This window comes from Podospora pseudopauciseta, chromosome 6 (assembly GCF_035222475.1).
Source record: "Podospora pseudopauciseta strain CBS 411.78 chromosome 6, whole genome shotgun sequence".
NCBI lineage: Eukaryota > Fungi > Ascomycota > Sordariomycetes > Sordariales > Podosporaceae > Podospora > Podospora pseudopauciseta.
Genome location: NC_085895.1, coordinates 3,852,053 through 3,878,386, shown reverse-complemented (window position 1 = coordinate 3,878,386; position 26,334 = coordinate 3,852,053). Strand labels below are relative to the sequence as shown.

Genomic DNA, 26,334 nt, shown 5'->3' with positions numbered 1-26,334 from the left:
CAATCCGCAAACTTCGGAACGCGAAAACGAACGAATACAACTCTTTAAAAGAAAGCTTTAACCGCATATACCAAGTCACAACCACCGGCCTTCTGGCCTGCAAGGGCAGATCGTGCTGTACATGCCCACCCTTGGTCCAATATCAATATGGAGACCCTACACGACAATACAGACCCCCTACCATGGCTTTGGGAAGATACCTATCTTTTCCCCCTGGACTTTCCTACTTTTGGTGCATCCCTCGACACTGGCGTCCCCTTGCTGCCACAGTCAGAAGGAGCCATTCACCAACAACCCGAACAAAGCAGCCAGTGGGACGGCGGCGACCCTACTCTTATCGATTTCAATTTTTTGTCGCCTAATCTGGGTTCTTTCCCAGATTTCGACTTCAGCATGGAAAGTCCACATTCCGTATGGATGGCTTCTGCCTACACAGACTCGATCGCCTGCCCGTCCATTACATCAGATGTCTCGTCTTTGTCACCGAGCCAGATGTCGATGACCATGTCAACGCCGCCGTCCTTCTTGCCACTTACTCCGAGACCCTTGGCTCCGCTACAGCACTCTGAGCCCTTTGAGTTAGCAAATGGTCAAGGAGACCGCACAGTTCAAGTTGCAGAAAATCCAAGGGTGAATCCCACCACGGCGTTTCCTAGCCCCCAACAAACGTCTACTAGGCCTCGCAACTCCCGTCGACGACGTGACCCTTCCTTCATCCCGGCGTGAGCAGAATTTCCCCTTTAATGATCTTCTTGAACCGTGCAAAGACTAACTGGATTGTAACAGGCGCCAGATCCGACAGCGCGAGAAGCCTGAAAAGTGTCCAATTTGCCAAAAGGGCCATCAATACCGATCGGATGTAAAAAGGCACATTGCGTCCCGCCACAAAGACAGAGCTCACGAGCTTGGGATCTCCATCGCTCTATTCCCCTGCCCAGTATCAGGGTGCTCTCAAACATTTCCTGTCTCGAGGCCAGATCATGCTTTGCGCCATATGCGAAGAAAGCACAAGGACCATGATGGAAACACCAAAGCAGTTCGCGGGGGGAAGAAGTAGCCGCCAACATTCCCAGTTTTCTTTGACACGTACACGACTGTCTCTTTTGATATTTTTTTGTTTCGTTTCTATTTTTGCAGAAGATGTTTGACAAGAAGGGATAAAGAGAGAACTGCAGTTTTCTAGGACTATTTCGTGGCTTTGAAGGGAGCATAGTGAGTCTTGAACAGGCTGCGCCCTCATCGAGGCGGAGGGCGCAGTTTGTTCTCCAGACACGATGTTCATTGCTGTACGGCACCTTCGCCTTGGAGGCTGGGGGAAAGAAAGGAAATTTTGAGACGCTATGTTTTCTACTTATGTGCTACGTTGATGTAGTGTAATGAATAACGACCTATTGTTACCGAATTGTCTGACTCTGTGAGAATCTACTAACCTGGAATAAATCTCAGTCCGAGCATGAGATAGCTAAGTCGATATTCCGCTCTTTTTCACCGTCGGTCTTCACACAACAGGAGATTCCAGTCCCCTCGATGCGATGCTTTGGACAACAACACCAGGCAGCGTTGACATAGCACCGTTGCGAGCAGCTCTAGATAGCTGATCCGACCAAGGCATACTGGGTCGCTGCTCCTGGTAATTGATGTGCAAAGATCCCGCCTGATGTCGCATTATTGCTGACATACCTCGACATCGAGCGGCATGCACCCCTCCTTCATCGCAAACATACTTACCAGCCACCTCAAACTACTCGGACTGTTCACAAAAAAATGGCATGACTGAGCCACCACCGATCTCTCGCAATTGCTGTAACAAACAACCAAAGCTGGGCACGAGGACCGAACTACCTGACTCATCACGTCCAGAGCGAACCTCTCCCGAGGTCGAGGCTTCCCAACCCCAACCCGAAGGACTCCCTCGTTGGGATGAAAAAGCTCCATTCTTCTGCACGTAAGAAGCCGTGTGCAACGCTGCGGGCGTAAATCTGCTCCGATACCCAATGGCAGGCATTCCCGTGCAGCATCGACCCGCCCGAGCCGACCATTGGACCTGCATCGTGGCTCAGCACAGCAAGTGCTCTTCCCGCTCTGGTGTAGGTGTGTAACCCATCAATCTTTGTCCCTTGTTACCCCCTCGATGCACAGCAACACCAACGAACCCCCGGGTCGGAATATGCCCGTAAACTCCGCCAACGATGGAGTTGCTGTGCAGATGTCGAATAATTTGGCGGGGAAGAGGAGCAATCCCCGATTGTTCACACAAACCTGGAAGTGAAAAAAAAATCGAATGACGAGATATTGCGGCCGTAGAAACGAGAAATGAGCGTTCCTGGCTTTTTGATGTCGAGTCTGCTCATGACTTCATGTAGGACGGCTCCCAAGGGCTGTAATGGTTATATCAGGGCGAGCTCCTCCCGTTTCACTTCGAATCTACTCCTCGCTATCCTTCTCCTCGCTGGTGGAATATTAGCGAACGTCAGCACAATCGAGCCAGATCTTGACGAGCCTCCTCTTGTAGAGCAACGTCCTTTCGAGATGGTCAACCACCAACTTTACACCACGACTGCGTTGTCGTTACTCACCCCACTCGCTCCCGGGCATAATTGGAACGGCACCGGGCATAGTCTTAATGGCACCAGCAACTGCAAGTTAATCCCTGGTGATCACACATGGCCAGGAGATGGCGACTGGTCAGCGCTGAACGAGACGCTTGGTGGCCGCTTGATTGCCTCGGTTCCCCTGGCTGCCGTGTGCCATAACGGGCCTTTCAACATCTACAATGAGACGAGATGCGGCGAGGCGAGGGAAGGCTGGGATAGGCCCGAGACTCAGTAAGCTGACCCCCCTATTTGTGTTGAGTTAGCCACTAAACACAACACACAGCTTCGTCGAACCAGTCGAGTTCAACGCGCCCATCTTCCAAAACGCCACTTGTGACCCTTTCACCTCCGTAGATCAAGAGTGTGAGCTCGGCAACTACGTCAGCTACGCTGTCAACCTCACCACCGACACCGCTGCCGACGACGTCAAGGCCGGCCTCGCCTTTGCAACCCAGCACAACCTCCGCGTCGTGATCAAGAACACAGGCCACGATTACCTCGGCAAGTCCACCGGCAAGGGTGCCCTCTCCTTTTGGACCCACAACCTCAAGAACATCTCTATTATCGAGGACTACAGCAGTGACGACTACAACGGCCCCGCCGTCAAGATCGGGGCTGGCGTGCAAGGCTTTGATGTTTTGGATTCCCTCAAGGAATCCGGCTACCTCACGCTCTCTGGCTCGTGCCCCACCGTTGGTTTGGCCGGAGGATATACTCAGGGAGGAGGGCACTCTATTCTCACAAGCAAGTATGGCCTTTCGGCTGACAACGTCCTCGAGTGGGAGGTTGTGACAGCAAATGGCACTCTTGTCACCGCCACTCCGAAGGAAAATCAAGACCTGTATTTTGCTCTTTCTGGTGGCGGCGGCGGGACGTTTGGTGTTGTCATCAGCATGACCACCCGCCTATTCGAGGACAGAAAAGTCGGCGGTGCGAACAACTTTACCTTTGCCGCCGCGTCAGACAAGAAAGAAGATGTCAACGCCTTTTGGGATGCTGTCGGCTCACTGCAGAACTTGACCATTCCGTTTGTTGACGCGGGGAACAGTCTGGTCTATCTGATTTACGCCTGGCCTGACAGGAAGGTCCCCGCGTTGACGACGTATAGCGTTACTGTTCCTGACTGTGACACGACGGAGTGTGTGGACACGGCGATGAAGCCTTTTACGGATGACTTGACGGCGAGGGGGGTGAAGTACGAGTATTCGGCCAAGGTGTCGGAGACGTTTCTGGAGCATTACAATGCTTCGTTTGGGCCGATTCCGTATGGCTGGTATCCGGTCTCGCAGGTGACGGGGGGGAGGTTGTTGCCCAGGGCGGTGGTGTCGGATGAGGAGATGGGGAAGAATCTGACTGCGACGATGAGGATGGCTATCCAGGAGGAGGGGTTCACTTTTGGGTGTGTTGCGTCGAGTGCAAAGGTTGGGTTGAGGGAGGGGGTGGTTTCTTCGGTGAATCCTGCTTGGAGGAATGCGATGGCTTTCTGTCTTGTTGTGGGGAAGTGGGACTACTCGATTGACAGGGCGGAGATGATGAAGATGCAGAAGGCCTTGACCGAGATGGTGCAGCCTGCTCTTGATGCCGCTACGCCGGGGGGTGGGTGTTATCTCAATGAGGCCAACTTTGAGCAGGAGGATTGGCAGGAGCAGTTTTATGGGTTGGAGAATTACAAGAAGTTGAGGAATGTGAAGGATACGTGGGATCCTACGGGGGTGTTTTACGCTTTGACTGCTGTGGGTAGTGAGGACTGGGAGCTTGATGGTGATGGGAGGGTCTGCAGGAAGCAGTGATTGGAGCTGAAGAAGGGGGTCTAACTAGATTGTCTTGTGTTAGCACCGGATGCTTCGGACATTTTGGTCCTGTTTTGAGACCAATACAACTGATGTTGCATTTCTTGGTTGTTGTTCTCGGTGAGAGCATGTTGCCCGCTGACAAAGTTGTATCATGAGACTTGACTATGGTTGCACCACCCAGAGACTATGAGACAGAAGAGGGATAGCATGAGCGCTAATGCTAACTGCACAGGCATCTACAAGAGCGGAACCAGTCCTATTGGCGAGTGAAGCAATATACGGTCGTCATCGTGAAGATGGATGTTTGGGTCCGAGATCCTATAGAGCCTCAGAGTGCGAGGTGACAGGGGATGGCAATGGGCGTGGTGGAAGTTGTCGTATCTATTCCCGCGGGGCACGATCACGCTCGAGAAAAGTATAAAAGACCTGATCACGTCTTCACTTGGAGTTCTTTCATCATCAGCCTCTCAAGCATTATTCAGACAACACTTTCGACGAGAACAAACCTTCAAGATGAAGTTCACCACCACCCTCATCCTCGCCCTCACGGCCCTCGTCTCGGCGGCTCCCCAGCCCGACAGCGAGATCGACGCGCGCCAGACCTGCGTCTACGACTGCGGCTGCTCCTCTGGCAGCGGCGAGCCCTCCCCTCCTCCTGACACGGCCACCTGCTGCCGGTCTGTTGGTGGGACTTTGGGCAACGGAGGCACTGTACGTTGTTTTTTCACGTGTTTCTATATCTGACAGGAATAGGCTGACAAAGTGGATACCTAGCTCTGCAACGGCCTCACCTTTGCCCAGGGCACCTCTTATGCTCGTTGCTGCGCCTCCCCTGGCTTTGTCTGCTTTGCTCCTAGGGGCTGCACGCCTGTTACTGTTTAAGTGGGGTTGAAAATGGGTTGGAGTGGCAAGGGTAGTAGTCACGGCTGCTTGGGGGGTTGGCAGGGGGAGCTATCTATGGTTGTGACTATTCTTGGCAAAATATATCTGCTTTGACCTGAGTGATTTGCTTGATTGCTGGATGATATGACTGTCTAGTGAACTGACTATGGTGTGGTGGGGTTGGGTGTCTCGGTTGGTTGGGAGGTGTCCGGGTCGGTGGACTCGGTTGGCTCTGGGTTGGTGGTCATTGTTGTCAGTTCTGCTGTTGTTGTCGGCTCTGCTGTAGTTGGGGCTTCAGTGGGAGATTCCGTTGTTGGGGTCGGCTCAGAGGTAGTAGTCAGCTCAGTTGCTGAGGTTGGGTCAGAGGTAGTGGTTGGCTCAGTGGTTGTTGTGGGCTCAGTAGTTGTAGGCTCTACTGTTGGCTCGACTGTGGTTGGCGACTCGACTAAGGTGGTAGTGACCATGATGCTAGTAACTGATGTAGTTGTACTCGGGGTGCTTATGACCGACGTGGTTGTAATTGGAGCAGACGTGGTGGTCACCAAAGTTGTTGTAGGGGACATGCTTGTCTGCGATGTGGTTGTCGACGAAGGGGTCGTTGTTGGCTCTGGCTGTACAGGCACCGGCACGGTAACATTCAGTCTCGCCCCCGCCTGTAAGGGCACTACCCCTTGCACCTTCCCACTTCCCAAGAGAGTATACGCGTACGGAATCTTCTGTTTGGTCAAGCTCCCCACCGGCGCGTTACTGGCTGCCCTCCCAAAGACATTATCCTCCAACCTTGCATATCCGACTTCTTTCGAATCTTTGCTTGTCACTGCTGTGGTCACATTCAGAAAGTAATTGGACTCAACCAGGACCTGGGCGGACATGCGGGTGTTGATTGCGCTGCCAACACTTTCGTAGAGATTGTTGAAGATGTGGGCTGTGCCAAATCTGATGAGGGGGGCGCGGGAGTTGATATTGCGGAAGTAGTTGTTGGCGTAGGTGATGCGAAGTTTGCCGGTGTCTTGGGCGGCGTTGGAGTCGGAATGGCCTACGAGAGTCGTCTTCCAATGGTCGTGGAAGTAGGTGCTTTTCTAGGTTAGCTTTACTTGCGATCTTATGAAGGAAGTCGAGCTCACTGGGAAACCGTGATGAAGTCTGAACCATGAGAAGCGTCCACAAGACCATCATAATAGTCTTTATCTGCAACAAGAGCGGAGGAGAACTCGCAGTGATCAATCCATATGTTGCTGCTGCTGTCAATCTTCACGGCATCCTCAGCTAATGATGCAACGACGTGAGACGAGACAAGATTCCGGATGATGACGTTCTTTTGGTGGCGTATTATGAAGCCGATTCCCCTGAGCGATGACCCAGGGAGGCCGATGATGCTTTTGTTACTCCCCACTCTGACCTTTGTGGCACCAGTGATGGCTCCTTTAATGAAGACTATGGCGGGCAGTGGGTTTGTTTCCGAGACGGCGGCACTGAGCTCGGCAAGGGTAGTAACGGTTGTCGCATTGGCACCGAGGCCACCGGTTGTCCTGAGTGGCGTCAAAGGCTGTTCAAGAAAGATAGAGACAGAAGAGAACACTCACCCTCCATTCTGAGTTGCAAAGCCGATGTTTGCTACATCGGTTAAGTTTGCATTTGTTAGAGGCTGTCGTCGTCTGTCAAGTGTTGGCGAGGCGGCAGCCAGCACCCCAGAGAATAAAGCCGCCAACACAGAGATTCTCATTTTTGCGAGCCGTTCTGAATGAAGCTAAACTCAAGCTGAGAGTAAGGCCAGATTTGTAGAAACAGGACAACTATCAATGACAGAAAGGGGGGTTTTCAGTTGTTATGATGGATGCATTTACCCGCCCTATAGTGCGTCGCCTCATGATAGTCTGGTTCTGTTCTATCAGAACGGTATAGTGCTTCTGGATGAGGTCAAGACCCGGCGGAGAAATCTCACGGTAACATTCCGAGGTGGGTTGTGGATCTCCGACTGGTTTACCAATTTATCTCAAGGGTGAACCCGACAATCGAGTCGACAACATCCGATCTACATTTAGGATACAAAAGCTGTTCGATTGCCGAGAAAACTCAATAGCGATCACCTAGCTGGGCGAATCTTTGCATGCACGTACCGACACGGTGGTGTAGTAAGTATCTGGACTCAATTATCTCCGCCACCGGGGGTGCTGTTGCCGAGGTGCGTATATGGACGACCGGACAGGGCCAAATTCCACCAATCTTGCAATTATCCGGCACTGGTTGAATGAACCATGAAGGTTGCTCAGCTGTGGAGCTGAGAACTATAACGTGAAAGAAGAGAAACTGCGTACCCTGGGGTCTGATGTTGTATGTGCTATCTGCTGAAATGGAAGGCGACACGTTTCTAGGTCTAGTGACATGTCGAGCCTTTCACCTCTTACTGGTATGAACCAGGTATGTAGATATGTCAGAGAGTCAAACAACACAGCATATTCAAAATCTCATCAAGCTAATATCCAGGTTGTATCGTACGGCAAACCTATCTCAAGAACAAAGTCAGATTAGATTGACTTGAAGCAGCCAAAGTGGGGCTTTGCCCCTAAGCCCCTGAGCCCCTGAGCCCCTGGATGCGCCTTGCACCAATCCTCCCCACAGAGCCAAGATGATCCACTTGCAGAGTAAATAAAAAGCCAAAGAAGTTCCAATGAAAAGGCCCGTTGTTCAGGCTCCTCTTCTCACCGCGGCCAAGACGTCCTCCTCAAGGCAGTCAAAAAGACTCGGGGCTTTTGGCTCGTAACCGAGGACCTTTCGTGCTCTTTCGCTGACTGTTCGTGTGTTGCAAGCAAATGCGTAGATCCCTGTGTAGCGCCATTTAGACTTTTGTGCAGTCTTCCAGATGTCATCTAGAGGCAGCTGCACAGGCTCCTCATATTCAATAACACCGTGCTTCTTGAGAATACGGCCAATGGCAGTGGCGAAGTCGAGCTGGGAGACCTCCTGCGTGGCTGTGAAGTAATATCCCTACCAGAACAGCATGTCAGTGTTTCTTCTCATCATAGGTATCATATTGATCTGTACGTACGTGACCCCAATCAGCATTTCCACCGCCAGCTGCGGCTGCCTCGCCCAGTTTTATGTAAACCGCCACAAGATCATCGATGTGCACCCAGCTTCGAGCGTTTCCTCCGGACTGAGTGTAAAACGCACGCTTGGTGTTGTTGATGATCTCATCACAGAACAGAGGCACCAATTGGCTCTGTGCCCTTCCGGGTCCCTTCCCAGGTCCATACACTTCACCAGAGCAGATGATTGCACACTTGAGACGATCGCCGTGATCCACTGCTGCCTTTTGGACAATTTTTTCGATGTTCCGATGCAACGCTGTGTCCGGTAGGGACGTCAGCTGCCCGATATCGTGAATGTCGTTCCAAACCCTTGGGTTCTTCTCGCCGTAGTAGGATGAGTCTGCCCAGTCGGCGATGGCGCCTGTACCGCTAAGACGGATGAGGAAACGAGGAGAAGAAGGGGTGCTATTCCGAAGCAGACCATCAATGTGTGCTTTGATGGAGGGCTCATGTTTACTGTTCCCGTTGTCTGTTGCGTGCGTAATTTCAGTATCGTCAACACGACTCATGGGTTGTAACAAAGGGGTGACCAGCACATACGAATGACAATATCTGCCTTGGATGCAGTATCAGCAATGAGTGCTGTATCATCAAAATCTCCTCGGAGAATCTTCACGTTGGAGTATTGGGAGGTGAAGGTATCCGGAACATTGCGCAAGAGCACCGTGATATCATATTCTGGGTGTTGTTTGACGAGAGCAGCCAACACAGAACCACCAATGTATCCTGTTCATCCAGTTCTGGCGAAACAATAAGTGTCAGCTTGAAAATACCAGATAGTACAACACCGTGGTGAAACTATACAGGAGTATACTGGGAGCCATTTGCAGCAAGCTTTGTGTTGTTTTGGGTTCTGGGTTCCCGTCCTCCAACCAGTCTGCGTTGGCAAGGTGAGGTAGGTGAAAGTCTTAGGCCAATATTCAAATAACAAGCATTTGATATAGGCAAGCTAGGCAGGAAATGATAACTATATAGATAGTCAAAGATTACCCCATACTCAGCTTGCCCCTTCCCCTTTTGGGATAAGGCTCTCGCTGTACTGCCATTCGTTTTGCTGGTGAATAACGGAAAGGGCTTGAGCAAGGCTCTGACTAATGTCCCTCGTTTTGGCCCTCCGAAAACATAACTTGTTACGCAGTGAAGACCCCCTATTGGACCCGGATAGCGTAAAAAATGGAGGGTGCTTGAAAGTGCAGAAACGATGTCATGCACCCCACACCTCATGTGCATCCTGAACGACCATCGCCAAAAAGAAAATCCCGCAACTTGAACAGAGCCGCATGGCCTTGCCGGTGACGCTGATTCAAACGAAAGTGTCGTCCATGGAAGTATTGCGGCGCAAGGAAACCGAGAACCGAGTTCTGCGGCCCCAAGTTCAAACATCTGCCATCTCTCGCGTTGGAAACATGCCTTCATGGGCCTCCCCATTGTTCTCCTTGTCCCAAGCCCAAATTTTGGCTAGTTCAGGTTTGAGGGTTCCGTCAAGCATCTCAACAATGTACTTTCCGATAATCGGGAGAAACTTGTAACCGTGAAATGAACCACCTGTTACCAGAAACAGCTGCTTTGCATGAGGGTGCTCACAGATGAGTGGGTCTTGGGTCGGTGTGACGGCATCCCTAGTAATAATGCGTGTTAGTTTTCAATGAATGGTGCGCGATGCCTAAGTAGGTAGGTACCTAGTACCTACCAAGTTTCAACGTACCAGCAGATTCGATAATTGAAAGCTCCCAGTCCTTAGCCTTTTCCCCAAAGATGCCCTCAAAGCTTGACCTGACCTCTTTCTTCATCCCTGGTGACAAATCCCATTGGTCGTAGCTAGGCTTGCTTGGCAGCACTGATATCTCTTGCCCGGATGCCTCATGGAGAACTGTATTCTTGAAGCTTTCATCCCTGTACACCTTAAGCTGAGTGTCGGAGTTTGGTGGCAAACTATCTCCTGTCATTTGGTGTTGGACTGCGTTAGTCTGAGAAATGATTTAAGAGATCAAAGACCAGTATTAGGAATAATGAAGGGGATAGAGATTATACCCATTTTAATGCTCCAGAAGTTGTACGGTAATTGTAGACATGCTGTTACGAAGTAGAAACGGGCTGCTCAATGGCTGTCATACCTATGACAGTGTCCAGATGGATGTAAGTAAAACCTTTTGGGGCCAATGAAGATGTAACCTCGACAAATCACATATTCTATGGTTTAGGCTATAATGTCAGCATCGATGCCTTATGCTGCTTCGACACCGTCGGTTCTCTTGGTTGGCCTGTCACAGGATTGGCAAAGCCACTCGAATTTCTTTGCAAGCTCGGAAAGCAACAGAACACCAATGACCTTGTGTCTGAAGTGGCAGATAGTGAGTCCGGTCAATTATGGTCGCCGAACTGCACACGCTTTCATGTGCTTTGAGATGTCCGTTTTCCCTTCCATGCCCTTTCTTTGCACGAAACCCGTGCGCCCTACATGCCAACATTGATGCAGGGACATGATGTGCACCAAGTTTATTTCCCCGGAAACCACAGCGACTTGGGGTGGATTGATGAAGTCGAAGGGCTGGTACTTGCCCCGTTGGCATGGATGATTGGACGGCTCAACACACATCTTGGTGTCAGATTTGATGAGAATAAGCTGAGCAACCGGTTTCCCAACTATACCAACCTCGCCCAAATCCGCGTTATTCGCTTGGACTAAGCTGTATAAATGGCTCGGTTCCATGTGCACACTCGATCTTGAGAAATTTCTTTTCAGCACTGTCGAATGTATTCCTGGACACACAGAGTCGCCGTATTCCAAGCCACTTCAACAGCACACAATGGGCAGCATTACGCCGAGTGGTGGCTACAAAATCCAGGAGGTTCCATTGGGATCGCCTCGGCCTTTCCGTCTGGTATGCATCGATGCCGGTTATTCAGGGCTACTCTTATCCATCATTGTAGGTCAGAAGATGCAGGGGGAGAACCTTGACTATCAGGTTTACGAGATGAATGGCGATCTTGGTGGCAAGTGGCTGGTCAACAGGTAAGATTGGCAACTCCCATGAACAATTGAGAAGACGCTAAAAGGCCATCGTTTTTGCTCCAGATATCCGGGATGCCAGTGTGATACTCCGGCTCACATCTACAACTACAGTTTCTGTCCCAATCCCCATTGGCCCAGCTACTACGCCACCGCCTCTAGTATCCATCACTATCTTAAAGACACAGCAGTCAAGTACGACTGTGAGTAGTACTTCAAGTACGGGCACAAAGTGACCAGTGCAGTCTGGGATGAAGAGGTTGGAGAGTGGTGCCTCACGGTCATTGACATGGCCAAGGGAACCGAGTTTGAGGATCGATGCAATGCACTGGTAAACGCGACAGGCTTTCTTCAGTGAGTTCACGTTCCAATCACACACCACTTGCAGGTACGCCATGCGAACTCCTTTTCTGACCATCTATTATCCAGAACCCCAAAGTGGCCCAAAATCAGGGGGATGGATCGCTTCAAAGGCTAGCTTGTCCACTCAGCCCTCTGGGATGAGACGGTGGAAGTCGCCGGCAAGAACTTGGCAATCATTGGCATTGGCTCTTCAGGGGTACAGATACTTCCCGAAGTTGCAAAAGGCAGGTCTAGGCCCCATGTATTGTTTGGAATTTTCCTTGTACTGACTCCGAGCAGAGGCTAAAACCACGACACTTTTTTGCCCGCTCCTCGACATGGATTACGTGCCCTCCATCCAAACCATCAGCACAACCTGCGCAGTTCGTAGATGAACACAACAGTTATCCCACCTCGACACAGCTCACCTTCAGCTCAGACCCCAAATCCCTTCTCGCCCACCGTCGCGCTCTCACTAACGAACGCAACGCTGCTTTCAGGGCTTCAGGCGGTGGGCGATTTTCCTCAAAGTGCAACCCAGGAAGCTTGTCGAAAGAGTATGGAGTCACGACTTCAAGTAGAGACCTCAGAAAAAGGCAGTATTATCGCTAAACGGCTGATTCCGAAATTTTCTGTTGGTTGCAGACGAGTAACTCCGAGCAAGGATTTCTTGGAGACTTTGCTGGATGATAGAGTGGAGTGTGTCTTCCTCGATCCACAGTCTAACCAGGCTGGAGGGAGTCCAGGTACCTCTATTACCGGGCGGGGAATCATGCTGTCACATTCGGCCAGCGAGGAGGAGGAGGAAGAACGAGAATTTGACGTGGTGGTATGCGCTACAAGATATGAAGCGTCGTAAATCCCCTCTTTTGAGCTCGTGGGACGTGATGGGGTGAGACTTGCGGAGCGATGGAGCGGTTGTCACCGGGATGGAGGTACTGACCCAGAGTGCTATCTTGGCACAACGGTGTCTGGTTTCCCCAACTACTTCATGTTTCTGGGTCCCAACTCCCCGGTTGCGAATGGAGGGTTGGTGCAGGCTATCCAAGCTCAGGGCATGTACATCTACAAGTGTGTGAGGAAGATGCAGACCCAAGGCGTAAGGTGCATGGAGGTTCATAGGAGTGTCATGGACGAGTACAACAAACATGCTCAGGCGTATCTGAGGGGGAGTATGTGGACAGAAGGATGCCAGAGCTGGTACAAAAGAATTGGCGAGGGAGGGGAAGACAGGGTAATTGGTATTTACCCTGGGAGTGCGTTCCATTTCGTGGAGATCATGAGGCATCCAAGGTGGGAGGACTACGACTTTGGCTACGGTTATCGCGGCATGGTTGGTAGTAGGAACGGGCCGTCTATCAGACAAAACAGGTTTGCATTCATGGGCAACGGGTTCACGAAGAGGGAGGCTATGGGTAAGAGTATAGGCGGCACCTGTGTTGAAACCTTTGAGGAATACTGGGACCTCATGGAGCTCCCAGGTATTCACATTTAGTGGCTTATTTGAGTTTGAGTTGGAAAAGCGTACGTTAATGCGCGACTGAAGCATGAAAAGCACCCAAGTCCTGACCGATTTTTAAACCACTGTCTTTATACCTACAGTGACCCACCTGCCATTTCCAGTTATCATACCTCATGCTCATCCATGCGCACCCTCGGTGACTTGCCACGACATCCCCTAAGAATTTCATCAGGTATAAACAAAGATAGCTACTATGCTAGGTGTTTCGAAACATCAAAGAGGTCGACCAAGACAATGACATGTCGAGGTGTCATGGTTGGCCAGTCAACCAAGGGGGCCAGGTGGGTCTAGCCCCTAGCCCCTGAGTGCTGATCCACTAATTTCACCTTGCCGCCAAGACTGTCAACATCCTATTTCAGAGCCGGTAGGCGCGCAGTAAGCTCGCTCTCAGAACTGCCAACAATGGGATCGCCTTAAGAATGGGCCCAAATTTTAGGGCAGAGATGCCTTCTCAGCCTTAGCATCTATCCTCACTTTCCCTACCTGGTAGTCAACACCACAACTCGCTTGCGAGAAATGAGTTTGGGCCTTGGGCTGCCTCCAGGACTCAGCCACAGCACACCAGATTGAGTCCTAGAGGTTGGGTCCTTCTTAAATACGCTGCTGGTCGCAGCCTTCTCCTGCTAGCAACCCGCTCATCACCTTTCACGTCAGCTTTCTTTTATTCCCTTTCACGAAACGATATGGACGCAAACAAATCTCAAATCTCCCCTTCGACATTCCCAGTGGATCAACCGGCACCACACGAAAGAGCAGAATACAACATACAGCTGGTACTTGAGCTCGGTCAACAACGCATCCTGGTCTCTTTTCCAACCGATGAGGAGGCATCGTTGTACTTCGACTGCGTCAAATTCACCAACCTCTGCGTCAAGCGGGATTGTCATGTATACCTATACCTCACAGAAGTCAACCATATAACCCTCAAAAATCGACTAGGCATCGTTTTCAACAGCGCCGCGCACGCCAATGAATGGCTTTTACACACCCGACTCGAACGATGTTTCCGACAGAGACAGAAGACTCTTTGGCTCAAAGAACCATGTGGACTATGGGGTGCCAGCTGGGCGGGAGGGGATGCAGGTCTGGCCGAGACAAGAAATGATTCGGCAATTTGGAACAGCGTGGTGCGACATCTAAAGACCTGGAAGTTTCAATGATACTCCGAATAGGGAAGGGGTCCGGGATTGTTTAAAATGCAGGAATGATTTACAATGTCACACTGAAGGAAAACCAGAACTGAGCACGAACAGCGGACTGTCTTGAGTTGTTGTGCTGTCTGTCTACCAATCTAGCTGTACGGTAAGTAGGTATCTAGGGTACCTACTAAATGATGTTGGTGACAGAATACGGGCATTTTCGAAGTAAATATTTGTATCATGTCATGCAGGACCACGGTAGCAGAGATACATATAATTAACCCTTTCGTAAGGTCCAATCGAGTTTCAGTCCCCCTCAAAGCCAATAACCGGCCATGGTGTTTAACCACAGAATACATTTTCTGATTATGAACCCTTCTCATCTTGACCCCGGGCCTGTTCCGCAACAAGGGCGACAAAGACCACTAGCACAGCTGCATAAGCCGCAGATGCTGAGAGAACCGCAATTTCATTCTCCAGTACACACGCCATCAGCACCCCAAACACAGCAACAAAAATGGTTGTCGACCACAGCGCCACCCAGGTGTCTTCCCACACAACCCATATCAACAGCCACATCGGGACAATGAGAAACGCAGTCCCGATAGCAGCTATACCAATCCGGGCCAGGAGCTTCTTCAGACGGTTGTCTCCTCGTGTCGGAACAGGGGCCCGTCGAGTTGTTTGCCATACTCGTAGCGAAGGTTCACCAGTCGGATTCGAATCAGTCGATTCCGATAGTTGGAAGCCATGCATGACCTGTTCAAGAACCTTCCTGTCCATATAACGCTCTCCTGTTATCAGGAAAGGGTCTCTCCCGCCGGATCCGCGTTGTTCCATGTAGTCATGTTCTTGGACTGCTGAAACTGAGCGTGACAATGTCAGCCCCCTGGCTTCACAAAATGCAGTAGGTAAACGAAGTGGGGTATCCTACCATATTCACTAAGAATTTTATCCCAATCTTTCCAGTCACTGTCTGTATCTGCACCTTCATATGCTTTTCTTGCAGCTGATGCAAGTTGTATTTGTAGTCGCTGTATCCGCATGCGTTGCAGTTGTGCGATGCTTATACAATAGCTGAAGACATCGGCTTGTGGTGCTTGGTCCCAGATGGGATTCCATTTTTCGACTTTGGTTATTAGGTGTTCTCGGTAATTGTGACTGATCCAGGCTTGGGGATCTTCGAGGTCGAGCCCCTCTGGATCGAGATCGGCTTCGGCCATTTAAGGGCCTATTCCAACTGAATTCCAGGTCAAAATCTCAGGTAACTTTTGCGTGCATTTAGCGCCATATGTAGCCACTTCATTTCAGGTTGTACCGTCACCTAGCAAAGGTGGGGAGGTATGCACCACCTTACTCATCGCATTCCTTTTCAGCGCACTATCAAATCAAATAGCCTATGATGATCTACCTAGTAATGGACCGCTCACTCGTCTCGTTGGGTGATATGGTGTGTTCAATGGGGTCATCTCGGCATGCAGACACATCTGTCCTAGCAAAGCCATTGGACAAAATACGTATCCGAAGTGCATGTGGTTGTTGCATTGAAGGAGAACTCAGTACAGCCAGCTTTGTTGCGCTGGCCTTTTTGCACAGATGCATGTCCCCGCCCTTCTTAAGCACCAAGCAAAGGAACAACCGAGTTCTATCATGGATTCCCACCATTCGCCTTTGACCCTAATTTTGAATCGCTTCTCGATCTAGAAAATCGCCAAAAGTATCACCCTCCACACTATGGCCTATAGGACCGAACTAGTTCGACATGGAAGTAAAAAAGAAGAGCAAGAATGGAAAGTGAAAATCACATTCCCTTCAGCTGCCAACGCTGCGGACTACATGAACCAGGTCAACGCAATTGAAGCCGACCGAGCGGCTGTACCCGCCACTGAGCCTACCACGGCTTTGGTCAAACTTCCCAGTGCCGCCTCACCAAAACAAGAAGAGGGGAATAAGAAGGCCAGAATAATATTTCAGGAGGGGGCTGAGAAAGCAAAAGTCTGGCTCTGCCAAACGGGTCTCGAACCTTGCTTTTGGGGCATGCAACATCGAACGATCCATCTTTCCAACCCCACAGCAATACCGTCAAATCCCCGTTCCGAACCAACCCAGGCCGAAACTGCGAACAGAAACCAAGGGACGGATACCAATACACCAGCTACCAATCCTGCCCAGCGCGGGATTACAAACCGGGCCCGAGACAGGGAGAACAGAACAGGATCGACTAGAAAATGGAAGCTGATTAGAAGCGCACTGAGAAGAACTCTGCACCGGAACCCGAGGGCCCGGCGGCCTGAAGAGAATTGAGGATTGTTACAAGAGGCGATGGTAAATGAATGGAATCCTATCTTGAGGTCCGTGTGGTTGGCCAGTGATCTAGGATGGAACCCTTGAAATGGTAGTGGAGAACGTGCCCGGGCTTATTCGTCTTTGGTGGATTTGCGGTGAAGGTTTGATGAGTCGTGCTTGAAAGCGCGAACGGTTGGCGGTTGGGCTGGTAGAAAGCAAGGCGTTTGCTTTATTTGTTCAGTTTTCTTCTTGTCTCTTGCTTATGAGTCACGGTGACCTTGAGCCCTCCAGTAAAGCAGCCGTTGTGTTTAATAATTACTTGCCACACTCCTCATTCTTTCCGTCCGTAGGTGAGTTGTATACCGTTCCGTTAGGCACGCCTAGGCATGGATATGGTAGATGATCCCTTGGATACCTTCGGTACCTAGTTCTTCCCCTTTAACCAAAACCTCTTCACCCAACTCACCCCCTCCGCAATAAAATGCTTGTCCAACCCATAAAGCGCATCAAAACCATGCAATCCCGGTCTGAGCGTGTACTTGACCTCCACCCCTGGGTGAACCCCTTTCAACCGAGCAAGAAACTCCTCCGTCCCCGCCTGTGCAACCATCCCGTCATTCTCCCCCTGAAGAACCCAAAACCCCGGCACTTTGTCCCCCCACTGCCTCGACACGTTCAAAGCATACTCCAACCCTGATTGCGCAATAGCAGTCTCGTCCCCCCAAAACTCAAAGCTCCTCCCACTCAACAACGCCGCCTCTGTCAACTCCCAGCGGTCAGGATAGGGGGCGTCAGTTCTTATTTCTGTTCCCGTCAGGTTACCGAGGTACTCATCAATGGCCTTTCCGGCTTTGATGACAGCTTCGTTGGTTGGGTCAGGGAGGGGAAGAGACCCCCAGGCGGCTAGGTCGGGCCAGATGGCGGGGTATTGCGCGATGACGGCCTTGATCTTGGCTTTTTCCTGGAATAAGAGAGCGGATTGAACGGCGAGGTAGCCGCCTGCTGACTCTCCTATGGTGACGATTTGGTTGAGGTTGGTATTGATCTTTGGGTAGGCGGAGGCGATGACGGATGGGAGGGAGGTGTGAAGCCAGGACCAGAAGGAGGAGATGTCGGATAGGGTCTCTGGGGCGTTTGCTTCAGGGAGGAGGCGGTAGAGCGGGGAGACAAGGATGGAGTTTGTGGAGACGGGGAGTTGGGTTACCCTTTTGATGGAGATTAGCATTGGAGGGCAGAATAGGGGGGTTAGTGAACGTACCAGTCGGCAATAAAGGCAGGCTCGAGGCTAGTTCCGATGACGAGACCACCGCCGTGGAAATGCACCACCACGGGCGCGTCGGTCTTCTTGTTGGAGGCTGCGAGCTTCTTCGGGACCAGGACGGCAGCTTTGATGGCGGTTGCGTTGATGGTTTTGTAGGTGACGTCGAGGCGGTGGTAGTGCTCAGCTAGCTCGGCAGTGGCGTAGTCAATCTTGATGAGGGTGACCATTTCGAAAGGGCTGGACTGAGCTGAGATCAGTGTAGTGAGGATGCCCAGAAAGGCGGACAGAAAGATGAAGAGCTTAGCCATGTTGTTGGATGTGATACTGAAGATGTTGATAGTGAAGGGTTGATCTGTTGTAGACACCAGACATCCCTTATATACCTTTTGCAGGTAGCTGGTTGAACAGATCATATGGATGTCGTTAACAACATCTCTTGCCACAATAGGCGTTATCTTACCGCAGACATCAAAGTGACTTCGGGCACATCTGTCATGGTTCCACCAGCCGAATCAGCAGTCATCATGACACAGTTCATCCACCACATGCAAAGTGCAGGCTTGATTAGATATAATTCCCCTAATATATTCATGAGGTACGTAATCGTGAAGAGAGAGTGTTTGCTCACCTCCAAGTCTAACAATGTCATAGCTCCGCCGAGCTCAAGGACTCTGAGCCCAGTGTCACCATTTCGGGAATGATGGTGGGATCGATCCTCCGGCGCCGCGGAGTTTGTTGGTTGTCATGAATTATGTCATCAGTAGCCAAGTCCAACCAACAGCATTAAGCATCAAAAAAGCTCCGAGAACTGTGATTAGGTAGGCAGACAGGATCTCGGAATTACAAAGCTTGAACAAGTCCATCAAGCTACAATACTGTGACATCTCAACACCGGGCACGGCTCTGCTGAGGGTCACCTCCGCGGCAGACCGACAACTCAATACCTCCCCCGCGACCCAACCGGTGACGACCGATCAACAGTCCAAGTCTCGACAACCTGAATGTTACTACCCCTCCCACTTCCATCCTCCACATCATCCGCCATGTTCTCTCGATACTCCTGCCCCAAAATCTCCTCATCACTCCTATTAGCCGGCATGGTCCTCCCTCCAACAGCCTTGGTATGAGTGAAGGGGCCGTTCACGCCCATCTTCAGCTGCCTTGTCCGTTCCTCGGCTTTCTTTGCTTTGTCATCACTCTCCTCCCCATCAGTTGTCTCAGCCTGCCATCGACTCGCTCCAGGCATGGTGCTCCCCCCAAATGTCTTGAGCCCGTATCGTGGACCACTTTGTTTCTTGTAACCGGATGTTGAGCGGGTGGCGCGGGACGTGAGCTTGTCGATGAAGCCTTTGTAGAGGGGTCGGACGACAGGGACGCCAATGCAGATCATGGTGATGGCGATTTCGGCAGCGGACCAGACAATGAGACCAACTGTGTCCTCTATGTCGACCATTGTCAGCGAAATATGAAGGGGAAGAGGCGACTAGGGGCGGCTTACTGGTGTAGTTTGTACTTGACAGATTGGGGACTTCAATGGTCCTTTTAATACCGCATGCACCGGCGATCAACCCAAGACTCATACTTGCGGCAATGATAATCTTCTCCCGCTGGTTCATCTGGAGCTTCCAGAGGAAGACCCATGGGAAGATGGCGAAGAAGAAGTCTGCAATGACGCAGAGGACTGTTCAATCTGTCAGAAAGGAATATTTTTTCAGTCGGAGAGAAGACGTACTGCACAAGGTAAACGACACTGGCGTGGTGTTGATGTAGCAGTAACCCCCAGGAATTCTCCTGTCGTAGAGGTAAGCCGGTGGCGAGCATTGCAGCCAGAACACAAAGCAGACAGATATAGACGCTGCCAGCAAGCTTCCCATCGTAATCCATATGACGAACTTGTGCCATGTTTGCGTGACAAGGCGCAACAAGAAGAGACCCAGCGACCACTTTGCCACCGCCATGCCAACCACCGCAAATGTTTGGCCGATTGCCTCGAACAAAATAGCTTTGACAAGGTCTTCAACTTCCTGTATGTCGAACATGTTTTGGCCGAAGCCATATTGGGCTGCGATGGTTGTCATGATTGTGTAGCACAGCAGGAGAACCTGTGTTGAACGTCAGAATTAGTTCGATGGAGCTTTGGGTAAAGGCAAACTCACAAACGCGAAGTTGTAGACGTGGTCATCCAGCCCATAGCTTTCCACCACGTGGAACCTGGTGTAGATACGGAGGAGAACAAAGACAGAGGTAAGGGCTGTAACTATCCACATGACGGAGACAGCCCATGGGCCATCGCCTCCGAGCGTCATGATGAAGGCAAGTTGATGTCGGTCTCAATTTGGTTTCTAGCTCTGACTCATTCTCGGATTGAAGTCAACAAGTGGATATATATCATAGGTGTGAGTTGTTCTGTTCTTACCTACTGAGGTTGTCTAAGTTTAAATCTTCGGGAGACGACAGTGTAGACATCTACCTTTTTGTTGTGGTTGTCGTCACATAACGGACTGTGCCCGAAGACTCGCAGCTGCCCCTGATGCCACTCTCGGAGATATCTCATGCCAGGATTCAGCAAGAGATCACCAGAAGAAGAAATCTGAAGGAAAAGTCTCAATACCGGTTTCTATCCATGTTCATGGAAGGCCGCAGGATCTCGCCCGTTGACATGATCAGCGAATCCACCAAAGAGTCAGATAAGCAGACAAGACTGTGGCGCGCAAATTTCGACCGGGTTACCGGGTTCTCGGTGTCCTCGATGTCGTCTCGCTCTTTGAATGAATCAAACGGGTATTGGCGGCGTCAGGGGTTGGGTGGCATGGGGGTGAAGCGAGTTGAGTGACGGCCGCTCCGTGGAAGGGACTGTTCATCATCAAGTTGGATGTTCTTCAGCAGGGTATCCAGAATGCAGGAGAAAAAGCAAAGCAAGGTACCTACCTACGTGAGCTGACAGGTATGCAATGAAAAGTGCAACGGCAAGGGTCTAGAATGTGACAGGTAGGTATTGAAGAAACCGGCAACCACTTAGCAACGTCTCTCGCTGACACTTTCTGTTCTTGGATTTGCCTGCCGTCGGGACTGTGGGGGGATCTTCCTCACCGTGCACAGGCAAGGTATGGTAAGGTAAGGCAGAGTTATATTGTGCTACCCTAGTACATGAGTGCATAGCATAATCTGCAGCATATAAAGCGTGTTCATTTTATGAGAGATGCACAGAAGGATTATGCGAGTTGTTGAAAACAGTCCCGACTGCCGGCATCCCCCCCTTGATCTAAGCAGGGGCCTTATCACAAGATGGACACTTTGGTTGGGTGCTTGAGACTTCGGTCCCGCAATTTTTGCAAGAATAGACCTCTGAGGGCATGCTGAACGTTTCTTGCTTCGATTTGAGAGGCTGGTGGGCGTTCGTGATCCGTATATGTTCTAGATGATTTTGACAAGTTGGCCTCTGATGCAATGCTGAATAGGTAAGTAGGTGCTGAAGAAGTTTGCTTCACAAGCAGGCTCTTGGACATCTTATATCCAAGAGATACTTTTGCCTGTTGTACGACCCAGAAACCTGGACAGATCTTTGTGATACCGAGATATGGGATCACTGGAATCGTCTGGTGTAGGTTGTATTACCCAATGGAGCATTCTTGAAACTGCCAACGTGCGTTTGGGTTCCAAGTGCTGTGCCTTCGCTATCCGCCTGCTTCCCCGTCTTTGTAATGGCGCTCTTTTTTTGCCCATCCTTCAGCTTCCACCTCGCTGCTTCGCAACTTGTAAACCGAAAACTCAGTGAAACTTACCGGGCACCAAAAAAAAAAAAGCAATAACAATTCTTTGTCATTTCCGAAGCTCAATGTCTAACCCGAAGCTACGAGAACCGCACCCAGCCAGAGAAGATGGCTGCTTCGCTGTGACACCCGAAAGAAAGTACTACATTCGCGGCAACACCTTCATCAAGAGGTCCCTCCGACCAAAAAAATTCATCACCAACTGGAAAGGCAAAACCTACGTTCCTCGACTGCGAAAAGAGCTCCTCATGAACGAAGCTGCCGCGCTCCGCTTCATCCGGCAGCACACCGACATCCCTGTCCCCGACATATACTGCGGCTTTGAAGACGACGACGCCTACTACCTGATATCTCAAAACATTGACGGGGTCAACATGTCATACTTGAAAGACGAGACCGTAGAAGGCCGCCGCCCGTGTGGAGCTGGAGAAACACCTGGCTAAGTTGAAAGGAATCAAATCCAAGCGCCTCGGTGGGCCATCCGGGATTGTGATCCCTCCGTATCGTGTCTTGGGGATCACCCAGTGAAGACAACTGGTCGTCCTGCAAGGAGTCGGAGGCAAAAGACGGTGAAGATTACGTCTTTTGTCATGGTGACTGCTCACAGCACAATGTAACCGTTGACCCTGAGACGTTGCGCATAACAGCGATAGTCGACTGGGAGTATGCCAGTTTCTTCCAGGCGCGGCGTTTGAGTTTCCATTTTACATGCGCAAGGGACCATCGATTGCGTTGGGCGAGGAGGAGGACGATTCGCTGGAGTTGCTGGAATTTCTGACTTCCAAAGCGGGGAAAATGCAAGAAGCCGGTGAAGATTTGGGAAACTGAAGAAAGCACAGTGTGCGTGCCAGGATAACTGGATGATCTGCTGCCATGATATGATGTATAAGATTGATCAGGCATGGCAGGGGCTGTCGGGGAAGTTTCCCGGGCCAGGAACGGAACCTCAAACAATATTCAGACCCAGCATTTCGGGTCACCCAATAACGGGTTGCCAGATTCTCCTTGCCAGGGACTGCAATGGATTGTGGCGTCTAAGTATCTCCTCTTTTGTGCATTTGGAATTTCGAAGTGGTGCCAGAGTGGCGTTAGATATGACAGAAGGGAAGTTCAATGGAAGTAGTGTGTCTACCTCCTCATTCCCAGAGAGTTGACAGTCATTGACCAGGACTTGCTATTGAGTTCAACCTGCGTGTCTGGACAAGATTCCCCGTTGCCAAGGACGGGAGGATAAGGCGAAGGATCCAACCCCAGAGTGACACAGACCAGAAACGGGAAAGGGCCGCACCCGCTGTCAGAAGCGGAGTTCCATTTCCTGGAAGGCCACCCACGCTAGTGATGCCGAGGCCTTGAAGAACGCAATGTAACACAGAGGCCTCATGGATAGACGCACTGCCCCACCGTCTCATTGCAAGATCTACACAGTTCTTGGACGAAGAAAGTCTGGCACTGTCCAACTATTGCCTGATCAAACTGCCGGCAGCTACATTATCACTGTTGTATCTACAGGTAGTGTTCTCTGTCCCAGGCAACATGAACCCGAGGCTCGTGTTCCCCTGCCAAATCAGGCAAGCCGTGGTTGATCACGGAGGTATATCCGAGGTTTGTCCCCATTCTCACCCTTCTTCCTTCTTTTCAGTGTGAGATGACATGTTCCAAAATTTGTTGACTTTCCGCCTCAGGGGTTGACGCCCTCCTGGCCACAGCTTGATGAGCAGTCAGACAATATTAGTTTGATGTTACGCGTTTGAATTCCCAAATGTGCAATTTGTCTGGCTACCACACGCATAAGGCATCCAATATAGCCTTGCTTCTAAATGAAGCGGCGTTGAGGCGTACGAGATAGCTGGTTTGAGATCAACATTTGTGCCCAGTCTCTACAGTGCCGCTAGACCTGGGCCCCGTCACCACATCTGGCCCCCTCTCCCGGTACTACAGTCAGCCTCTCGGCACTGTGTGGGCTTCTCGCTGCGAGCAGAAAGACTGAACCTAAGTGAGCGAGGGGGCAGGAATGATATCGGGATGTTCGGGGTAAACCAATCAGGGGAAATATCAGGGGGGCGGGGCAGAAAGCATGCTCGTAGGGCTTTATACCCCGGAACTGCCTCGTGAAAAGCAACGTTTGTCCTTGGATATTCTTTCCGAAGCTGGGCTGCCTGTTGTATCTTTTTCTCACACACGCAGCAACATCAGGATGTCGACATCAAACGGAATCCTCGATTCACTCGTTGCTTTCCGCTACGGGAGTCTGCCCACTTTAGACAGTCGTGTACTGGCCAGACTGGCTGTGACTGTGCTTGTTGCTCCCATTGTCACTTTGCTTCTTTGGTTCACATTTTCATGGGCTACATCTCCATTGCGTGGGTATCCAGGCCCCTTCCTCTCCGGTATGTTTGCCCATTCTCAGTCAGCCACCCTATGCTCGGCATGTGCTGATCATACTGTCACTATCAGGATACACAAACATCTGGCGTCTTTACCATGTGAGAACCGGCAAGTATGAGTTGACCATGAAGAGGCTTCACGACAGGTATGGACCAGTGGTGCGCATTGGTCCCAACTTACTGGATCTCGATTACCCTGAGTTATCCAAAGTGTTGTATGGCACTGATGGAAAATGGCGCAAGGTTTGTGTTCCTACCTACAACGAGGTCATGCCGTCAACTTTACTAACACCGAAACTTCTCAGACCGAGTTCTACCACAATAACAGTGCCCTCGTCAATGGGAAAATTACCTACCGTTTGTTGCCTTCAATGCCTAGACGTCCTGAGTGTTGTGGCTGACAATACAATAGATATTTTCAGCACCACCGATCAGACTGAGCACGCTCAAATGAAGCGTCCGATTGTCAAGCATTACTCTCTCGGCAGTGTACTGGCCCTCGAGTCACACATGGACAACGTTCTCGGAGAGCTCATGCAACAGCTCGACAATCGTTTTGCCCAAGGCGGTCAGGGGACCTGTGATTTGGGAGAATGGGTTGCATTCTGTCAGTTCCCCTGCCTACCTATCTTTGCATTCTCATCTCCCTTCAATTGCACACAGGCAGCTAACTCGTCTTTCCTCTCCAGATGCCTGGGACCTCATCACCTCGGTCACCTTCTCCAAACCCTTCGGCTACATGACCCAAGGTCACGACTTTGACAGCTCCATCGCCACAGCCGACAAATCCCTCGACTACTTCGCCTCCGTCGGCCAGATCCCTTGGCTGGACTTCCTCCTCGACAAGAACCCCATCCTCCGCATCGGTCCCCCCAACCTCAGCAACGTCACCAACATCGCCATGACCTCTCTCATCGCCCGCATGCAAGGTCAAGACAAGAACTTCAACCCTAAGGTCCCCGACTATCTCCAACACTTTATCGATTCCAAGAATAACCATCCCGACACCGTCCACGACGGCATGGTGTTTGGGTATTTGCTCGTCAACCTCATCGCGGGAGCAGACACGACAGCCATCACTATCCGAGCCATCTTTTATTACGTCTTGAAGAACCCAGCCGTCTATGCCCGTCTGGTAGGGGAGGTTCGTTCAGCGGGGATTGAAAACTCCAACGCCTTTCCTTACTTTCAAGCTCGCCAGCTGCCCTACCTCGAGGCTGTGGTCAGGGAGGCGCTCCGTGTTCATCCTGCTGTAGCTATGCCGCTTGAGCGTTATGTCCCTGCTGAGGGGTTCACCCTTCCCAACGGCGACTTTGTTCCTGGCGGGGTGGCCGTTGGTATCAATCCTTATATTGGCAACAGGAACAAGACTGTTTGGGGTTCTGATGCGGACGAGTTTAGGCCTGAGAGGTGGTTGCGGGATGTCAAAGGTGGGGAGACCGATGAGGAGTATAAAAAGAGAATGCAAAAGTGGAATGCCTGTGACTTGAGCTTTGGGGCTGGGTCGAGGATTTGTTTGGGGAGGAACTTGGCGTTGGTGGAAACGTATAAGCTTGTGGCCACGGTTTTGAATAGGTATGAGGTTACGCTGGCGGATCGGGAGAGGGAGTGGGAGACGGTGAATAGTTGGTTTTGGAGGCAGAAGGGGGTGGAGGTTAGACTCAGGGGTAGGGTTTAAATTGCATTTGGTTGATGTTGGATTTATGGAGGGTGTATGACACGAAGGAGACATGTTTGTAAGGTAGAATCTATGCACATCCATTGAGAACGACCAGCAAAAAATTGCATTGAAGAAGTTGATCTCTTGTTTGGGGCTACTGTGGTGATAAAAGGCTACAATACCGTTGAATTGTAGAAAACATGATTGACACTGTAACATAGGTTAAGACAGGATGATATTCCCAACAACACCTTGAGAGGTAATTAAAAGTCTTTCAAAACTGCTGACAGGCCTCAACGAGTAACACGTAGGGTAGCTGTTGAAATATGCCTCAAACCCTTTTCGTCTATTTTGCCAACTCTTCAATGGAATTGGATACCAGAGGTATCTTGTGTGACTCTGAAAGAGATGTTGAAATTCTCAAAGTCCAAATGACATCCTAGCACCCTCACCACAAAGTAATTGAGACAGCAACAGCAAGTAACCCCATAATACATACCTGAAAAGCCAATTAAAGGGCCTTTAAAGATAGTCAAGAGGCCTTCAAACATAGCTAAAAGGCCTATTAATGTGCCTTTGAGGTTTGGTGTCTCAATTATTAT

General features: G+C 50.7%; 11 protein-coding genes across 11 annotated transcripts; 6 read left to right on the top strand and 5 right to left on the bottom strand.

Annotated features, from left to right (window-relative positions):
- Nucleotides 1-147: 147 nt before the first annotated feature.
- On the top strand, nucleotides 148-1,351 carry QC763_609660 (uncharacterized protein; the record flags this gene model as incomplete). The annotated part of the gene is made up of 2 exons (XM_062914785.1): nucleotides 148-722; nucleotides 787-1,351. The coding sequence occupies 2 exons, from the start codon at nucleotides 148-150 to the stop codon at nucleotides 1,055-1,057; spliced, it is 846 nt and encodes a 281-aa protein (XP_062763544.1). The 3' UTR covers nucleotides 1,058-1,351.
- Nucleotides 1,352-1,842: 491 nt separating this feature from the next.
- Nucleotides 1,843-4,384, top strand: QC763_609650 (uncharacterized protein; the record flags this gene model as incomplete). Its single annotated transcript, XM_062914784.1, has 2 exons — nucleotides 1,843-2,825; nucleotides 2,878-4,384. The coding sequence occupies exons 1-2, from the start codon at nucleotides 2,314-2,316 to the stop codon at nucleotides 4,382-4,384; spliced, it is 2,019 nt and encodes a 672-aa protein (XP_062763543.1). The 5' UTR covers nucleotides 1,843-2,313.
- Nucleotides 4,385-4,861: 477 nt separating this feature from the next.
- Nucleotides 4,862-7,365, bottom strand: QC763_0099950 (uncharacterized protein; the record flags this gene model as incomplete). The annotated part of the gene is made up of 4 exons (XM_062906388.1): nucleotides 6,853-7,365; nucleotides 6,394-6,798; nucleotides 5,435-6,343; nucleotides 4,862-5,261 (listed from the first exon to the last, which is right to left on the bottom strand). The coding sequence occupies exons 1-4, from the start codon at nucleotides 6,990-6,992 to the stop codon at nucleotides 4,862-4,864; spliced, it is 1,854 nt and encodes a 617-aa protein (XP_062763541.1). The 5' UTR covers nucleotides 6,993-7,365.
- Nucleotides 4,901-5,359, top strand: QC763_0099960 (uncharacterized protein; the record flags this gene model as incomplete). Its single annotated transcript, XM_062906389.1, has 2 exons — nucleotides 4,901-5,098; nucleotides 5,162-5,359. The coding sequence occupies 2 exons, from the start codon at nucleotides 4,901-4,903 to the stop codon at nucleotides 5,267-5,269; spliced, it is 306 nt and encodes a 101-aa protein (XP_062763542.1). The 3' UTR covers nucleotides 5,270-5,359.
- Nucleotides 7,366-7,954: 589 nt separating the features above from the next.
- On the bottom strand, nucleotides 7,955-9,182 carry QC763_609630 (uncharacterized protein; the record flags this gene model as incomplete). Its single annotated transcript, XM_062914783.1, has 4 exons — nucleotides 7,955-8,254; nucleotides 8,316-8,827; nucleotides 8,899-9,084; nucleotides 9,173-9,182. The coding sequence occupies 4 exons, from the start codon at nucleotides 9,180-9,182 to the stop codon at nucleotides 7,955-7,957; spliced, it is 1,008 nt and encodes a 335-aa protein (XP_062763540.1).
- A 1,983-nt stretch (nucleotides 9,183-11,165) lies between these two features.
- Nucleotides 11,166-11,579, top strand: QC763_609610 (uncharacterized protein; the record flags this gene model as incomplete). The annotated part of the gene is made up of 2 exons (XM_062914782.1): nucleotides 11,166-11,371; nucleotides 11,510-11,579. The coding sequence occupies 2 exons, from the start codon at nucleotides 11,166-11,168 to the stop codon at nucleotides 11,577-11,579; spliced, it is 276 nt and encodes a 91-aa protein (XP_062763539.1).
- A 3,111-nt stretch (nucleotides 11,580-14,690) lies between these two features.
- QC763_609600 (uncharacterized protein) lies at nucleotides 14,691-15,777 on the bottom strand. Its single transcript, XM_062914781.1, has 2 exons — nucleotides 15,306-15,777; nucleotides 14,691-15,237 (listed from the first exon to the last, which is right to left on the bottom strand). Exons 1-2 carry the CDS (start codon nucleotides 15,592-15,594, stop codon nucleotides 14,738-14,740), a joined length of 789 nt encoding a protein of 262 aa, XP_062763538.1. The 5' UTR covers nucleotides 15,595-15,777; the 3' UTR covers nucleotides 14,691-14,737.
- Nucleotides 15,778-16,892: 1,115 nt separating this feature from the next.
- On the bottom strand, nucleotides 16,893-18,331 carry QC763_609590 (uncharacterized protein; the record flags this gene model as incomplete). The annotated part of the gene is made up of 2 exons (XM_062914780.1): nucleotides 16,893-17,862; nucleotides 17,916-18,331. The coding sequence occupies 2 exons, from the start codon at nucleotides 18,329-18,331 to the stop codon at nucleotides 17,082-17,084; spliced, it is 1,197 nt and encodes a 398-aa protein (XP_062763537.1). The 3' UTR covers nucleotides 16,893-17,081.
- Nucleotides 18,332-18,855: 524 nt separating this feature from the next.
- QC763_609580 (uncharacterized protein) lies at nucleotides 18,856-20,917 on the bottom strand (the record flags this gene model as incomplete). Its single annotated transcript, XM_062914779.1, has 7 exons — nucleotides 20,847-20,917; nucleotides 20,530-20,771; nucleotides 20,335-20,467; nucleotides 20,075-20,276; nucleotides 19,651-20,020; nucleotides 19,417-19,599; nucleotides 18,856-19,358 (listed from the first exon to the last, which is right to left on the bottom strand). Exons 4-7 carry the CDS (start codon nucleotides 20,222-20,224, stop codon nucleotides 18,856-18,858), a joined length of 1,206 nt encoding a protein of 401 aa, XP_062763536.1. The 5' UTR covers nucleotides 20,225-20,276; nucleotides 20,335-20,467; nucleotides 20,530-20,771; nucleotides 20,847-20,917.
- Nucleotides 20,918-21,753: 836 nt separating this feature from the next.
- On the top strand, nucleotides 21,754-22,131 carry QC763_609570 (uncharacterized protein; the record flags this gene model as incomplete). Its single annotated transcript, XM_062914778.1, has 1 exon — nucleotides 21,754-22,131. One exon carries the CDS (start codon nucleotides 21,754-21,756, stop codon nucleotides 22,129-22,131), a length of 378 nt encoding a protein of 125 aa, XP_062763535.1.
- A 1,623-nt stretch (nucleotides 22,132-23,754) lies between these two features.
- QC763_609560 (uncharacterized protein) lies at nucleotides 23,755-25,848 on the top strand. Its single transcript, XM_062914777.1, has 5 exons — nucleotides 23,755-24,075; nucleotides 24,143-24,315; nucleotides 24,378-24,429; nucleotides 24,485-24,679; nucleotides 24,762-25,848. Exons 1-5 carry the CDS (start codon nucleotides 23,763-23,765, stop codon nucleotides 25,748-25,750), a joined length of 1,722 nt encoding a protein of 573 aa, XP_062763534.1. The 5' UTR covers nucleotides 23,755-23,762; the 3' UTR covers nucleotides 25,751-25,848.
- The last annotated feature ends 486 nt before the right edge of the window (nucleotides 25,849-26,334 follow it).

What these genes read in the sequence shown, in the direction of transcription:
- QC763_609600 (XM_062914781.1), bottom strand. Translation starts at nt 15,594, where the DNA reads ATGGCCGAAGCCGATCTCGATCCAGAGGGGCTCGACCTCGAAGATCCC. An exon ending in TAAAATTCTTAGTGAATATG is followed by an intron (nt 15,238 to 15,305) that starts GTAGGATACCCC and finishes TGTCACGCTCAG; the next exon opens with TTTCAGCAGTCCAAGAACAT.
- QC763_609560 (XM_062914777.1), top strand. Translation starts at nt 23,763, where the DNA reads ATGCTCGTAGGGCTTTATACCCCGGAACTGCCTCGTGAAAAGCAACGT. An exon ending in CTGATGGAAAATGGCGCAAG is followed by an intron (nt 24,316 to 24,377) that starts GTTTGTGTTCCT and finishes GAAACTTCTCAG; the next exon opens with ACCGAGTTCTACCACAATAA. An exon ending in GGGAGAATGGGTTGCATTCT is followed by an intron (nt 24,680 to 24,761) that starts GTCAGTTCCCCT and finishes TTTCCTCTCCAG; the next exon opens with ATGCCTGGGACCTCATCACC.